At 58.6% G+C, this 16,913-nt stretch overlaps 1 protein-coding gene across 1 annotated transcript; it reads left to right on the forward strand.

Annotated features, from left to right (window-relative positions):
• The first annotated feature begins 889 nt into the window (after positions 1 to 889).
• On the forward strand, positions 890 to 9,656 carry LOC119098949 (cilia- and flagella-associated protein 44). Its single transcript, XM_037222006.1, has 10 exons — positions 890 to 900; positions 2,330 to 2,468; positions 2,874 to 3,070; positions 3,677 to 3,761; positions 4,256 to 4,396; positions 4,931 to 5,062; positions 5,729 to 5,812; positions 6,479 to 6,589; positions 8,999 to 9,089; positions 9,637 to 9,656. Exons 1-10 carry the CDS (start codon positions 890 to 892, stop codon positions 9,654 to 9,656), a joined length of 1,011 nt encoding a protein of 336 aa, XP_037077901.1.
• Positions 9,657 to 16,913: the final 7,257 nt, after the last annotated feature.

Consider the following 16,913-nt stretch of genomic DNA (forward strand, 5'->3'; position numbering starts at 1 on the left):
TTTGGGGGTTGTCTCCACTGCCCTGTCTCATGTTCCACGGTTGCAAGAGCTTGCAAATGCCGAAGAAAAGCGATTTCGGTGAGGCAGTCGAACGAATCAAAAGTCAGTTCTGACGAAGACAATTTGGTGTCGTGTTAGTTGCGGTGAAGGCAAGAAGCGGTGAGAGATGGTATTGACACATACGTGGTAGCATTACAAGTTATGCCTGCCGGGTATCTTCTTTTCCCGGGGATTTTCGGTGCTTCTTTCCGCTGACCAGTGTTTGGCTAACTTTTCCGCCTGGAACACTGTGAACGGATATCATCCCAGTCTGTTCTCACTAAATCTCCCGGCATTGCCAGTTTGGCAGCGACCTTTATGCCGTGGACTGGTCAGGGTACAGCGGCCCCGTTTCCGAACTCCACCAGATCCCCTGTGCCGACGGTGTACGGAGGTGCCTAACGAGGGCGGTGGGTCTGTGCTGGGCGCGCGCGTACGGTCGGCCGGGACCGGCTCGCCGAGCTCACTCGTATGCGGCAACCGGCGGTCACGCCGGCTGCGGTGCGGGTCGCATTAGCAGCGCGCTGCTGCGTATGCACGGCCGACAATGGGCGGCCAGGGCGGCTCAGTCTGCGCGGCGTAGGCCGTGGGCGCGGCAGTTGGCAAGACAATGTTCCGGCTCTGGGAAGAGACGCGGCCTGCGGCGCTGCGGTGTGTCGCTCCGGCAGGCATGATGTCCGTCCATGGGCAGCCGTCTGCGAGACCCGAGCCAGCGACCTGTCCGCCCGGGCACGCGGTACCACTGCGCTGGCCTGCACCGGAAGCGGCGCATGTCAGCTGGAGGACGGACGCTCGGCGCTCCAACTTCGTAGGCCGGGGGACGGGACCTGTGTTTGGCGGGAGTTTCGCGATGACGATGGGGTTTGGTAATGCTGGGCGGATGTGCTGGCTTCACGACTGCGTCCTTCTATAATGGCGGCATGCTGGCCTTTGACAGTCTGTTGTTCACGTCCATGGCGCGCACTTAAATGCGGTGTATGAATGTGATGGCCCGCAGAGAAGCCCCATTTTGCGATCATTGCCTCGTTCCCGTGTCGCGCATTTCTGTTTATGTTCGTTGGCGCCAGTACTGAAGCGTCCAGGAGAACAGCAAAATGCGTCGCTAAAAACCGGACATGCGCTTGCCTGCGGCCAGTAGTGAGCGTGCCAGGCTTTGCTCACGACTCAGGAAGCTCATACGCTCTGTCAGTTTTCTCCGTTTGCCAAACAACAACACGAGGTCGCAATAATGTGGACATGACTGTGAGTCTTTACACCGCCAGGAATGTTCCCATGCATGGAATACAGCAGTCGGCAGAATGGGCTGAATCGGCGATGTGCCGACTGCTGAACACACCGCTGCGTTGGCCGGCCGTTGATTTCCCACATTCATCTCGAATCTGTGTGATTTTTAATCTTTAGTGCGGGGACCTTGCATAGCTGTCGAGATTGCTGCGGTGTGGAATTATCCCTGCACTATTTACGTGCAATTGCGTCCTCTCCTGCGCTTGTTTCTACCAGCAGCATGGTATTGCCAAACTGTAATGACTGTGGTTTTCATCTCTTGTGTGCACATAGTGTGGTATTTTCTCCTGTGACAGTATCTTCCATGACCGGTCGACAAGTTACTTCAACGCGTGCCTTTGGGCTCGGTTCTAAAGCATGCATGTCCCAGTTGCTGCTGAATTTACGGCGTGACGTCACGACATCGGTTCCATGCGGGCTGCGCCATTCTCTTCCATTTGCCAGAGCGAGGCCAGCTGCAGCTGATGGGGCAGTGAACATGCTCACAAACAGAGGTCTCGTTGTCAGCGGTTTACGTGACGCGCGCCTTATGAGCCGCAAATGACCACTGCAGTCGACGCGCCCGAAAAATCCGCGCCTCGTGAGCTGTGATGCTTACCACACAGGCCGCATTCAGATCCATGGACATGGAGTCTCATGGCTCTCCACCCACTTTGGCCTCTATGCAAGCTTTTCAAGTTTCGAAATTATAGGTCCTGTGCCCATTTCCTCGCGCTCCCAAATGCACCGACCTCTTATCTCGGCGGTCCATGTACGCGAACAAAACAGTACGGCACGTGACGAAAGGCTGTGGGATATATGTCAGCGGTGTGCCGATCCTCAGAGATGATCGCCGTTGTTGCCGGTGATTAATGCCTGCTCAGATTGCCGACCGCTTGCAGCACTCCGTGTCATCGTGCCGGGGTTAGTACCATTAACGGCTGAGTGCCGCGTGTCGGCCGCCAGAGCTGGCTGGCTGTGGAGCGCCGTGCGGCCTCACCAGGCCCGCCCTGCGCCTGTGCCGCAGGGGCGAGCTGGAGCTGGAGCTTGCCGACACGCGGCTCACCTTCGAGGGCGTCAAGAAAGAGTTTGACGCGGCGCAAAAGAGGTCCAAAAGCGCCACGCAGGTCCTGCAAGAGAGCCAGGAGGAGATACATGCTTTCCAAGTAAGGCCACTTAACAGGTCGCAGCCAACTGCGACCTGTTACGCATTGACGCATGCTTCACTGTGCCGTGTTGTATACATAAATACATGCGTGGGTCCTGTTGCGCTGTCTATTTGACATAGGCAAAACGTGTAAGCCTATGTGCGCTCGTTTTCACTTGTTCGGTCTTTCCACTTGCATATCGCGATGCGAACCCAAGTCGCCAAGAGGCGTGTGATTTTCACTCGTGAAACGGTGTCTTAAAATAGCTCACTGTTCTGTGTGGCATTCGGGTTCCGTAAAGCAGCCGAACGTGCCGTGCATTCCGTGGCCTCTGGGCAGCGTCCGGCGGTGGTTGGCGTCCCCAGGGCGTCTGCAGCTGCCCGCAGGCTGGTGGGCTGACACGGTGCGCTCCTTCCCCTGCAGCTGCAGAAACTGGCGCGCCTGAACGAGCTGGAGGTGGCCGTGTCGCTGCACCTGAGCCAGCTGCAGCTGCTGGAGGAGAGTCGGCTGCCTGCCGACACGTCCGCCGGCCTCGTCTTCCGGGAAGCCGAGTTGGAGCGGCTGGCCGTCCGCATCGACGAGCTCTACACGGAGACGGCCGAGGAGAAGGCGCGACGCAGGTCGGCGGCGCGGCGCGGCGCCGGCCGCTTGCCACCTGACGCCCCGTGACGACGGCGCTCTGTAGCTGCGCGCCGCTGATAGTCGGTGCTTGGCTTGAGGCGTTCTGTCCAGCCGCCGTACAGGCTTTGATCCAGCGATAGTGCACTATCTTGTGTTAGCTGTACGGGGTAACGCATCGTTTGCTGTTATTGATTTAGTCTGTTGTCAGCTGTCTAGTTGCCCAATCGCTCTCCCCTGTTTTTGTGATGCGTGATTTTTCATCGTTGGCCGCGTTTCCATGCAAAGTAAGATTGATCGAGTCAGCCCACTTTCCCGAGTATTATGAGAAGGCAACTTGCATTTCGCGCTCGTAGTATACTTTGTACTTGGGAGACGTTTTCGTTCGTCAGCTCAGAAGTAGGCCTGTGCATTTCATCGCGCTGATGAGAGATAATGCGGCCACGTTTAACTTGAATGGAATGTGATTCAAGCTCTTGCACAAATATAATGATTTCGTGTACAGTCAATATCATCAATTGTGCCATGAATCATGTACTAAGAGCAATCTCACGACATGTAGTGTCCTGCACCTCAGCAAGTACACAATTCAATTTGTTTTGCTCCAGGGCCAGCTATAAGGAGGAACGACGGCTGAAACAAGACTGCCGTCTGATGGAGCAATACATCGTCAAGCTGCAAAAATCGAGTCTGGTGGGTGTGGCCCCGTAACGGATGTGCAGACCCAGTGGTATCGGCGTTGCTGGTGCGGCGCGGCAAAGGCACGCTTCAGTTAAACAATTACTGTCTCGACTAGTTGGTCACATGACGAAACACAGTGAGTCGCTGCATGCATGAGCAGATCCGGCTAATCCGAGGCGAGAGAAAGTGGATCGCTACTGGGGCAGGCTTGCAGCTACTGCACGCATCTGATCAACCGGGGCGGTAACCTTCTGCTCACAACAAGTCATTTGCGGTAGAGCGGGGCATAACACGCCAAGTTGGGCGGCGTGTGCGGTCCTGATGCCAAAGATCTGTCGGTCACGCGCCGCGGACCGAACGAAAACGATCAGCAGACAACAGATCTGACCCCATACACGATAGCAGTCAGGTGATAGACGTTGCCTCTAAAGCTTGCGCCGTTAGTGACGCCAGGCCTGGCACCGCACGGCTACTCTGGCCGGGCTAAGCCACCCGTTCGTCCGCAGGCGGAGATGAAGAAGAAGTTCGGACGCCGGGTGGACCTGGAGGAGCTGGAGTCGCTCAGCGTCAACGAGACGGTGGAAGAGCTGACGATTCGACTGGAGAGCGAGCAGTGCGGCGTGGACGCCGAGCGCGCCGAGCGCAAGGTCGGGTCCGCCGCCGGCGGCGGGCGCGCCGAGCTCCGGCGTCCGACGGCTCCCGCCGGCGGGCGTCAGGCTCCTCGACACCGGGCTCTCTCGGGCTCGGGCTCGGGCTCCCGGACACCGTGCCGTATTGTACAGTGCAGCGTGTTGTGTGGTGTGGTCTGGTGTCGGTGGAGTGTCGCCCCTGTCGTGAAGCCCTTCAGGGCCCTTCTTCTGTAATGGTGGGGCGCCGACACCTGAGGCGAGTGGTTTGTTACGACGCCGACGCCGGGTGGTTAGCGCTTTCGACCCCCACATGGACAGCCCGGGTTCGAATCCTGGCTGAGCTATCGGGCTATGGTCCCTGGATGTTCACACAGCCTCCGCCTCCGTAACCACTGGTTGCCTACGGATGGATGCGACGCAACGTGTATCGCATTCCCTAAAACAAAAACACTCCGCCTGGTGTGGATGGTCTTGTGGAACCGTGCTTTGCGTGTCCTTCCTGGTGTGATGGTGGACCGCTGACGCCTGATGGCACCGGTGTTGTGTTCGCAGGAGCGGATCACTGAGATACGGAAGGAGCTTATCGCGGTGATCGTAGAGAACACAAACAAGGTGGGCGTCATTCAGATGCTCAAGGATGAGAAGCGCCACCTGGACAAGGGACTCAACTTCGTTCGTAAGGCGGTGAGTGGAATCTGCTCTGGCGCTGCTGGACAAACCACACGGCATTTCGGAATGTGTGTTGTGTGTGTTGAAGCACCGTCAGCTGTGCCTCATCAGTGACAGTTTTCACCGAGTAATGCCACCATTTTGTCGAAAGCATCTCATTCATCAGGACATAAGAATGCAGAAGGTTCGAATAAGTGGCCTGCTTTTTATATTTCACTGCTTAAATCAGTTTTACTTTCCCCAGTATTGGACGGGCAACGTCAGCTGGATGCGTCTTGAATGAGTTTCCACTTGTTCTGTCCCGTCCGTGTATTGGCATGACGCCTCCCACCCTTGGATGATGCGGTTCTCACAGCAGCGTATAAGCCGTAGAGCCTCTGAGCCTCGGGACACGCTTTATTGCCGGGCGCAAGTGTCCGTGCCGCGGCAGTGGAAGCGTTGCATCGTATCCCTTCCACCAAAGCAAGGATGCTGTACACGTCCGGCGTGTTTGCTATTTCACCATTGTACTGCCAATTTGTGTCGAATCTATTAACAATCCGTTTATGGGAACAATTCGTCAATGGAATGAGCATGAGCCCTTTCATCGGCGCTTCTGCGCAGTACCCCTGCCAGGGTTTCGTCAGCTGTTCCCGGCGACCGTGTGACCTGACCTGTGACCTCTGACCCGCGCTGTCGCAGGGCGTGGCGCCACACGACAAGCGGCTGGACGACGCCGTGGAGATCGATCACCTCATGAACACCATCAGCCTGCAGAAGACCCAGGTGCGCTGGCCGGCGGCGGGCTCGGCCGCCGCCCGCCGGCGCCTCTAACGGCGCCGTTGCGTGTCGCGCGGTCATACGCTCTGCTGCCGCCGGTGGCAGCGCGCGCCGTTGGTTGTGCCGATGAAATGGTGCGGATGCGGGGCTTTCGTCCGACCGGTGAACGGTGCTACGTATGTGGCGGCGGCGGCGGGGACGTTGTGCAAGTGTGGTCGGCGTTCATAAGCTGATCACGGTTGATGACGGCTCTGGCGTAAAGTCCAGCCCTTCACGCCTGCGTACGGGGGCAGTAATTCATGCTGGGATAGTGCACAGGGCATGCATGCATGCGCTGATGAGCGGTTCGCGCGACAGTGTCAGTTTGTGTAGCTGAGGGTGACACGGGGTCGCACGGCAGCGGAGTGCACTGGATGAGTTTGCACTCGGCGAGGTGTTGTATGACAGGTGTTGCATGACACCGTGACGCGTGGAGCCCTCAAGCGTGATATGGCGTGATGGCTGTACCATGCATGGACACATCGATCACTCCCGCTGTAACTGCGACGGTGTGAAGATTGTCCGTCTTGTAACTGGTCAGTTGTGTGGGCGGCTTTGGCGGTGCGACGGCCGGGTGTGCCGCCGCCGGACGCGTGTGTGACGGCGCCGCCGCGTGCGGCCGCGCGCCGGCAGATCATGGAGCTGAAGCACGAGATCTGGGCACTGAGCCTCAAGAGCCGGCCGTACCGCGACCCGTGCCGGCGGCCCGTCTCCGACCACACCTCGTCCTCCGAAGAGCCAGATGTACGTACCCCCGCTCAGCCCGCAGCAGACACTTTCACCGGCCGGCGGGCTCGGCGGCCGCGCTGCCCCGCCCCGCCCCACCCATGACTGGGAGACGTCGACGGGTCGCGTCTTGTCGCCTGGCGCCGCCGCCGGCCGGGAAGCGTGCCAGCCGGGGGCGGGCGGGGAGCCGGGTCGAGTCCCCGTCCGAGACGGGCCGACCTCGGACGAGGCGCTCCGTGACGCCGACGGGCCCGGCTGGCCGCCGGCCGCGTCACGCCGTCGTCGTTACGGCCCCGGTAACGGCGCACGTCCCCGCTGGCCGGCGGCGGTGTGTCACGGCCCGGCTGGGGGCCGACATGCCGGGTCGGGGCCGACCGCACCCCGCTACAGTTACCGCCATTCACAGCCGGCCGCTCCACACGCCCGTCCGGTTAGCGGGATACGAGCTGGGCTCGGATTGGGAGGGGGGGGGGGGGGGGGACTGGAAGTTTGTTGCCTTTGAAATCGCACAGCGTTACGCGAATGACGAAGGGCGGGCAAAGGTGTTCTTCTGCACAGGATGACAGCATCATCACAGCTTAAGCCCCGTTTTCTGTCACCGCATTCTCCCGCGACCCCGCTGACCGGCCGCGTGAGCCCCACGCCTCGTCAGTGTGCAGTGAGGCCGGTGCCCGGCTGGCGCCCGGGGTGTGTGGCGGCTGTCCTGCGAGGGGCGGGCGGGACTGGGCAGCCACGGCGTCAGCGGCGGTCCAGTGCGCTCACCTGGCACTGCTGCTGACGCAAGCCTGACGGGCTCCGTCTGCTGTCGACCCCGGGGGGGGGGGGGGGGGGGCGCCGCGCCGCACCGCGAGCGCCGGTGGTCGCGCACGGCAGCTCCCCCGGATTACACTGTCAGGACCCAATTAAATCCAAACATTATGAGTTTTGCACTCGGTTAACCCACAAGTCTATCCTTTTCACACGTTCCGAGTGTTCCGGTCCTACAACTCGGAGCAAATGCACTCCTCTTAGCAACCCTCATCAATATATGATGGTTCAGTCTTGGTTGACATGTATGAGCAGGCATGAGAGCATTTAAACCTGCCTGAATCCAGTCTTGCTCTTCAGTCTGTTTCAACTCCTGATTCCATCAAAGCGAAGTTTTGGGGAATTCCCGGCGCAGTTCAGTCCGCTGCACGAATCACCTTTTAAATCCATGCATTCATTCAGTCCGCGAAGAGTTGCACCATTCGCACCCTGTGGCAACCGCGAACCCGTCAGGAATGGCTTCGTACGATGGGGAATATCACTGTGGGTATTGCAACTCTAAGTATGGTGCAATAGGATTAACACGTGGAAGTTAAGGTAAATGTTCGTAATACCTGGTTTGAATGTGATACAAAGGTTGTGGTGTATTATGTTGCACCAAATTAAAGACAATTGCCACCCACGTTGGTGCAGAATTGGAACGGATGTTCAGGAACTCAGACGCATTCCAGCAGACCCGCACCACGGAACAAGGTTCTATTGGCTTGGCTTTACGCCTGTTTTGTAAAAAAGGAAATGCTCCGATCAGGCCTATTCAATGGAATGCCAGCATATTGAGCATGCTATAGAAAAACAGTCCCAGCGAGAGTCGGGCCAAAACGCACTGTCTGTAATTGACAGCGTGCATAACGTCCGAGACCCAGCGCCCAGGCCCGGTTGCACATAGCCTACAATTACCGGTGTGTGTCATGCGGGATACTTTCCCCGTTAGCTGCTGTGCAAGTGTCCCGTGGTGACCGCAAACAACGCCGGGTGGGAGCGGCGCTGTCGCAGCGGGTACTTCGCGATCTGACTGTTTCGGGAAAACCTGACGAACCGTTGGGCCCGGCTACCACCAGTGAAGCATTTGACCCACTTCTGCCAGCGCTGGTATCACCTTTATGCGTCCTTGGCGTGTTGCGAGCGTCCTTGCAAGCCGTGGGTTTCAGCTGACTGGGCCGAGTAACTGTGCTATACTGACAGGCTTGATCATCGCGCTGGACCTTGTGCCTATTGCCTGTCATCCGTAACGCCTTCCGTTTGCAACGATGGTCAACGGTCACTTTTCGTAGGCTGCTCCCGTGCTCTGTCAGCAAGGACAGCAGAATCTGAGATGTTCTCTCGTCCTCTGTTTCGAAGCTTATTGACGTGGTTATTTGAAGTACATTAACGCGCAAAATTGTCATGACTTCAGGATGTCTAATCGTCTAAGACCCGTGTGATGCGTGCTTCAAAATAGTTCATGTCATATTCTCCCCTTTTCACATCCACGTAGGTCCTGTTTTGGATGTCTGTCACCTCAGACACGTGCGTGTGCGTTTTGTTTTGGCATCGCTCGTGTTGCTGCGGTCTCCCGGGGCTGCCGCCGCGATCCGACGCGTCGTTCCGCTCGCCGCTAACCCGCGTCGTCCGACCGCACAGTTCCTGGAGTTTCCGTGCTCGGAGGACATGCTGGTGCAGATGGGCATCGTGCCGGACCCAGCCGGACCCTCCCAACGCGGCTCCGGGGACGGTCAGGTGGCGCCGTCGCCGCCGTCAGTCGGGTCGCGCGCCAGCGCCGGTGCGGCGGCGTCGCCGTCTGGCGGTACGGCGATGCTGCCACCTGCCGCGTCGCTGTCGGCCGCGGATGGTGTGGCGGCGTCCGACTCTGCTGACGACGAGGCGGCCCAGGGCGCAGGTGCCATGGGGGAGAGTGGTTTCGCTATTTCAGGGATGGGCATGGGCACAGCTGGAGTGGCGCGGAGAGTCTCTGCTCCCACTGAGCAGGACGAGGACGCGGCTCCTGTCGAGCGGGCGAAGCCGCCCGCTGCCGAGCCGAGGCCCGCTTCGGGGCGCAGGGCCCCGTCTGCCAAACGCCGGGCCAGAGGCACGGCTTCTGTGAAACTGAAGGACTCACCGACCGCCGAGCCGCCCCCTCCGCCCGAAGAGGCAGAGCCGCCGGCGCCGCCTGACGACTTGCCAGAAGCCGAGTGGGACTGGCCGGCTGATGCAGAGGAACAATCGGCGTCCGACTCGGCAGAGGAGCCCACGAGCCCAGTGCCGGACTCCGCGTCTCCCAGGCATCTATCGGCAGGGGTAGGCATTCCAAACAGCGTGGCGGGAGCTGCGGTGCTGCTGCACCCAGAGAGCGGTTCGGCTGGAGGCAGGACGTCTGTGTCACCACGGACGTCCTCGATGCCAACTGCCCCTGCGGCGGTGAAGGCGAAAGCTGACAAACGGCTCGACTCCGTCGGGAAAGCGATAGATCCGGGCGAGACTGCTGCTGCCGAGGGCACAGCGCCCCCTGAGGTGGTGTCGACAGCGGAGGACACCGCGCCAACGAAGGAGCCTCCCGAACCAGCTGACTCCCCAGCTGCTGAGCACACGCCGGCAGCAGGAGAGGGGACAGGAGCGCCGACATCTGGGAAGGCTGCCACTGACGAAATAGGTCCCGCAGATGAGACCCCGGGTAAGGCGGAGGCTCCGTTTGACGGAGAGGCCGCCGCTGATGAGGCTTCGGATGCTGCAGCCGCTGAGCCAGGCGCTGCCGGTGACGATGGCCCGGCCGTTGCGCGGAGTCGGCCATCTGAAGCCGGACCGGCGGCTGAGGAGACGCCGTCTCCTAATGCGGCGCCGCCGGCCGAGCAGTAGCGGCAGCGGGCGGCACCAGATGTCGCGCTGCTCCGGGAGGTGAGACCACCAGCGTGGACAACCGGTCAACAGAACTTCCTTACAGTGTGGACTCGGGTGCCCAGGGAGCGCCGCTTGGCAGAGCGAGACGGGCAGGCGGCAGCCGCGTGGTGCGTGTAAAAAGGCTCCGGAGTTAGCTACCGTAGCAGAAGCAGAAGCCCTTCTCATGATTCGGCTTCGTCAGCTGGCTGCCTTTCGTGTACCGTTGAGTGGTTGGACGGGCGTCAGTGGCATCTGTGGTGATATTTGGAGTGAGATTGGAACGTTCGCGTTACACGGTTATGGTTTAATTGTTCTGATGGCACGGGGCGCTGTGAATATACACGTTCCTGGCAATGTCTGTATTTGAGTATTTTGTTATGTCGTCTTCTGTTGGTGAAGAAGACGCTGAAACAGGACTCGTGCTTCCGGCAGTATATTCAGGCTTGAGTGCAGCGTCAGTCCATGTCCTGACCTAACTGGTCAGCTCTGGACTGATAAATGGGGGTAAAACAGTACTGCAATTCACTTGTTAGATGGGCAGCTACCCTATCTTCTAGACGTTGGAAGTGCGTGCGAATATAGCCGTTTTCGTAAATCCTTGACATACCAGTGTCTTGCAAAGGTCGTGGCCACGTAGTGGTGGCGGCGCGTGGAACCATTCCGGCGCAGTGTCTCGGAAGCAACAGTGCGGTCGGCGTGCCAAATGACTTTCGCGGTATGCGGTGGCGGAAAATCGGAGGGGGGGGGGGGCCGTCCGGCCCGGGCCGGCGGTGGCCTTGCCGGGACCTTCCGGTGTCGTGTCTCGCTCGGCGGCGCAGCCCGCTCGGAGCTGGCCACCGCCCCGCCGCCTCCGGTCCGCACCACCGACTCTGAGTCAGCGCCCGTCCACAACGCGGAGTCATGACTCCGCTGAGGCGAGTCGCCGGGCTCAGCCGGCCGCACCGTCTCGACCGGTGTGCTCATCGGCTTCGGTGATGGTTTGAAACTGGTTGCGATGACTCGCTCGAACGGCTCCCCTTCACATGGCCTCCCCCCCCCCACCCCTTAGGTCTTTAGTCTATTTGGACAGCATGTCTGTGCGTCTATTGTCGCACTCGGTGCACATCACACACATCTTTCGAAGCTGACATATATTCCTCAGAGCCAATGATCGAACACCTTTGTAACGTCTTGCGTTTATGTGTGATAATGCATCAGAACTGTACCGCGTACACAGCGAAGACGAAGACGAAGACACTTAAGAAAATACTGTTGGGTGGCGACAACCTGAGCTGCGACCCTCCGAACTGAATGTGTTGTTACATTCGTCTCACGCACTTGTATTCATGATCGCGAGCACTAACGAACCATATAAATAACCAATGAAGCAGAAGCTGCGCCGCCCACGCAGGGACAGCCATTGCCTGCACACTCGCTGGTCAGTACGCCCTGTGACCGTTGCCACTTAAACCACGAACCGATCTACAAAAAGCAAAAGAGGTGTGACCGAATGAGCAGAAAACATGCTCGACTTACTCCCACCAACCCCAGTCCTCTTCCTATTACGGGAGTCAGTGCAAACCGCTAGGGTAGCCTTCCTGCCAGTGCATGTTATTTCAAGTTAAGTTATTCCAAGCTTCTCCAAATAACTTTCGGTCTCAATTTGTGTTTCTTCGCGAAAGTTGATGTCCTTCGCCGTAGTGTGTTTTTACTTGAGCTAGCCGCGATGCCACTGCGCGTATTTGCAGTTTTCAGGGCTCCTCTGACGTGAGCTCGGTGTTGTCTTCTGCGGTGACTTCTGCGGTGTTGTCTTCTGCGGTGACCACGCCGTCCGTTGTAACCTCGGCATTGCTAGGTTCCTCGGTGGGCTGCGTCGCGTCGTCCTTGCTACCATCACTATCCGTGTTCGCTGCCCTTACGACGTCCGCGGGCGTCGTAGCCATTTTCGCCTCCGAATCTGTCGTCGCCTCGCCGTCGCCTTGCTTCTCATTGTCCCCGCTCGCCTCAGTCACGACCTCGGCCGCTTCCACCTGCACCGTCTCTTCTGTCGGCTCGACGCGGCCGTCGTCTTCGGCGGCGCCCTTGTCCTCGCCGTTCGCAGGCGCGTCCTCCTGCTCCCCGTCCACAGCAAGCGTCTCCTCTCCCGCCGTGGCCCGGTCAGCGCCGCCTTCTCCACTCAGCGGCTCGAGCTCCCCCTCCTCCACCGCGAAGACGACTGTCCGCGGCTGGGGCAGCGGGCGGCGGACGGCGCCGTGGCCGTCCTCCTGCTTCCCGTCTATAGCAGACGTCTCCTCTGCCGCCGTGGCCCGGTCAGCGCCTCCATCTCCACTCAGCGGCTCGGGCTCCCCCTCCTCCACCGCGAAGATGACCGTCCGCGGCTGGGGCGACGGACGGCGGACGGGGCCGTGGCCGTCGCTGCCCGGCAGCTGGGCGCGCCGTAGCAGCAGCAGCATTGCCTCCGGCCGCGCTCTGCACGAGCGGATGTCGCAGGCGCGCCGGTTGCCCTTGAAGCGGCGGCCGCGCGCCGCCGCCCTGAGGTAGAGAAGGCGCGGCGAGTCGGCCGGCGCCGCCTCGTCGTCGAACTGGTCATCGCTGCCGGACACACACAGTGGCGGCGTCACGACCGTGGACGCGCTCCGCCGGCGTCGCCACATCATGCCAGTAAAACCTGTCGGGTCATCTAACGATTGCGCGGGAGATAGTCGACCACGTGTTGTCAAAGATTCCTGGTCGCCACTCAGACGTTTTATGAGGCATCATACCGTTGTTCTAGTACCTCAGCCCTTGTGCCGTGATGATGAGAAGCCTGTGTACTTACTGAACTTCCCACTCCATGAAGAACGGAAAGCACCGAAGCTACGGGAAAGTGAATCAACAGACTGTTCTGTGAGTGTAGAACACGGCCCTCTCCGATGAGAACGTGAGATTCAGGGCCATCCATGTGGTGATCGGTCCGATCAGTCCGCGGTCGACCTCACGTGAACAGGGCGGCCAGGTCGCGCTCCTCGGGCGCCAGCTGCTCGTCGTCACGGGCCATGATGTCGCACGCCCATTTGGCGAAGCACCGGTTCACGTCGATCCGGTTGATGAGCTCGAACAGACGCGTCGGGTCCACCTCGTTCACGATCTTGCCTCGCAGCGAGACCTCGCGCCTGCCGCGGGGCCGAAGATGGAACAGTCAGCGGCAGCGGGGCTTGTTTACGCGTAGGTCAGCCGCTGACTCGTGTGGCGTTGAAATGTTAGAATGCGCTAGCTGTGTGGATGAGCTGTGCTTACTTTCGATACTGCTGTTTTTCGGAAGGAACAAGGGCTCAAAATCCTCCCAATCAAAACAGGTGCTCAAAACGCTCCCATCAAAGCCAGGGCTCAAAACTCCCTCTACCAGTGGTGTCTACCGCTGAGCACTCGGGCCGCTTACAAGTCATCAGAGAATAGAGAACAATGTCGGCGTCTCTTGGAACGCTCAGCAACAAAGGCGTGAGGAACAATTAGGCAGTTGGGAAGATTGCTGGAACGAAATTCACTGAAAAAACCAAGTACGAATTCCATTCATGTTCGTGACAAGCCAATAGCAAGGCCATGGATCAATTGACAGCGGACATACCGACTAAATTGTACAGTTCGTGACGTCTGTTACCAAAACTAATTTTCCGTGTCCACCCGCCGGCAGCGCCGCACCGCCGGGCCGTGAACAGAGCCAGTTGGCGTGGTTCGCGGCCGGCCGTCCCGGGCGAGCAGCTGCGCTCAGCGCTGCCGCCGGCCGCCGGCCGCCGGCCTGGGTCACGGGCCATTACCGCTCGGAGCGGCCGAACACTGCCGGGAAGTGGGTACGCGCCGGGCCGCTCACTCATGGCCGCCGGTGGGCACGGCTGAGCACGGGGTGAAAAGCGACCGCAGCCTCATGGATGTGACCGTTAAGCTTCGGAAACCCGGGCTGGACCATTCGTGGAGCTGAAGCTCTAAGGCGGCTTTACGACCCATTTTTCGATCATTTCATTTTGACCGGAATAACCGGTCACTCACTGGTGTCGCACGACGGCGGGGGTTCCAGGAGATGGCAACCAGGCGAATGTTGACGGACGGGCCAGCACGTGCTGCGCGGGCACCAGCAGGCCGACCAGCACCAGCAGCGCTGTGGATACTGCCATCCTGAGGGCAGAGGGGCCGCCGGGCGATGGGGCGCGCTGGGACCTCTTGAGATGCGGTACGTGCTTCGCACAGCGCGTGCTCACAGAATGCTAGCAAGCGGTCACAATTTACGGATGTGCAGAGTTACTTGTGCGCAATTGTGTACCTTCGGCAGCCATATACATCGGTCTCGCACACGCTCAGGTCCCACCTATTCGCTCGTCAATAGGGCACAATAGCCGCGCTGCATACCAGTGCAGTGATCCGTGAGCATTGCTGACATCGTGCACGTAAGGGAGTTACAGCACAGCACCTTACAGCGGCTTTCGGTTGTTTGCGAAATGGAGCGGCGGCTGAGAATCGGTTTGCAAAGAATGAATTCGGTTTCACCGCACACGTCTGGCAAACATCGTCAGGTTCAGAGGAGGGGCAAGCCGCACAGCGACGTCTCAAACTCCACAGCTCCATCAGAAGTGGCTGTTGTGGACAAGAGGCACATGGCTCGGCATGGAATACAGTCCCATAGTACTTTCTACAGACTGATGCAGGCACCAAGGGTCAGCTCAGCACGAGCACTACAGTCATTTTAGTTGTGAATTGGCTCATGACGCGGTGGCCTGTGGCAGAGCAGACGTGCGCGTTAAAGCTAGCGCCAACCGATCCTCGGACAGCGTATGTCGAACAAGAGCCACCTACCAGACCTGACCGCTCGCGGCCACTCTGCCACCCAGCTCCAGAGCAGCACCACCCGACGCCGGGGAACGGGCCTGCCGCCGGCCCGCCGTCCGGCAGCCGGCTGCGATGCTCTAAACATCGCCACGCCAATCTGTAACATCCTTGCCGAGGGAGGGGGGGGGGGGGGGGGGCGGCAGATGCCCTGGCACTGTTGCGATGGCCAGTACTCTCCGCCTTACCTGGTGTGGCTGATACGAGAGGCAGGCGGGTGACTAACGCCAATCAGCCTGCGCTGCCGCTTTAAACGCCGGAAGTCTGCTGGCAGAGGGGGGGGGGGGGTACCACCCCGGCCGAGCCCACGAGGCCAGGCGAGTGACGTCACTGGGCAGGGAGGGGGAGGGGCGCACACCAGCAGCGAGCTCTTGGTGGCCGTATAAGAGTGCGAAACTCACTGAGCATGACGCACCCATTCAGATGTTGATCTGGGGAACGCATTTCCCAGACATCAGTCAACTGACTGGCAGATGATGCGATCTCCCCTGGCCGGCACAAATACATACGGTAATAATTCATTTGGGACACTTCTCAATCCGCTGTTCCATTCCGCTACTCCCAGCCTGATATTGCATAAAGTGCAAGTGGCATAACTTACAATCTGGCATTGCCGTCAGCATGCGACAGTGCCCAACGTGAGAGGCGCCCTTCTCCACCCGAGACATTCTCACCCAACTGGAGAAAAAGCCATTATGTGTGCATTTGATGCACGCAAATCAATCCATCAATAGCCCTTGCGCCGTTTGCCACCCGACCTTTGTTTTCTACGCCCCAGACCTGAGGCAGCGGTGTAGCGAGGCAGCAGTACTGGCAGGACCCCAAGTGTTCGGGGCAGCACGTGCGCAGCTGACACACTCGGCTGTCCCGGCGCCGGCTTGGCATGACCTCACGCAGCCGTCTTCACAAAGAGACGGCAATCTGGACTCGGAGCGCGCGTCAGGCTCCGCTGGGTACTGAAATCCACTCGTGGCAGACGGCCGTTGACCTCGGACAGCACGCACACAGTGCGATGTGCAATGTGCGAGCATACGCGGCGTGGGTGTCACGTTTTCAGTACGCAAATATGGGGCTTTAAATGTAACTTAGGCAATGCAGATGACCATTTTCCTTCGATAATGGCTAGGTTGCTTGAGGGTCAATTTCTGAAAATGATTGGGGGGGGGGGGGGGGGCGGGTCAGAGTCGTGGATGTCATCATAAGGGGACAGGGCAAAAACTGCTCGGATTTTGTACCCTATGTTCTGTGTATCAGCTCCACACACACACACACACACACACACACACACACACACACACACACACACACACACACACACACACACACATATATATATATATATATATATATATATATATATATATATATATATGCATATTTCTTTTTTCTCTCTCTCTATATGTGTGCGCATGCGTGTTTGCGTATGTGCGTATACGTGTGTGTACGTATGTTACGCTTACGTATCTTTTTAGCGCTCATGTGCGTAGCCACAGCAGTCATGCATGGAAGCCTCGCAGATTGCATCTGCTTCTTACAAGGGCATCTGCTTTGTGAAGCTGAAGGGATGCAGTTGCAGCCCTCTTGTGTGTACTGAAAAATTGAATTGGTGCATAGCTTGCTATTATGTGATTTATATTTTTTCTGCATTTATTCATCCGTTCACAAGAATCGAGTGTTCAGTGTTTACAATCTATATGGTTATGATGACCCACTTAGACGCTGGTTTTATTTCACCCAAATTTCGTCTGTAAAGCGTACGCATTTGAATGAATATCAATGTTAACGAATTCACATGAAATACAATTAATGTACATACCACACCTAAGTTGAGAGCATTGTTCTCAACCTTTCC

The sequence above is a fragment of the Pollicipes pollicipes genome, unplaced genomic scaffold (genome assembly GCF_011947565.3).
Source record: "Pollicipes pollicipes isolate AB1234 unplaced genomic scaffold, Ppol_2.1 Scaffold_2555;HRSCAF=2994_pilon_pilon_pilon, whole genome shotgun sequence".
NCBI classification, from domain to species: Eukaryota; Metazoa; Arthropoda; class Thecostraca; order Pollicipedomorpha; family Pollicipedidae; genus Pollicipes; species Pollicipes pollicipes.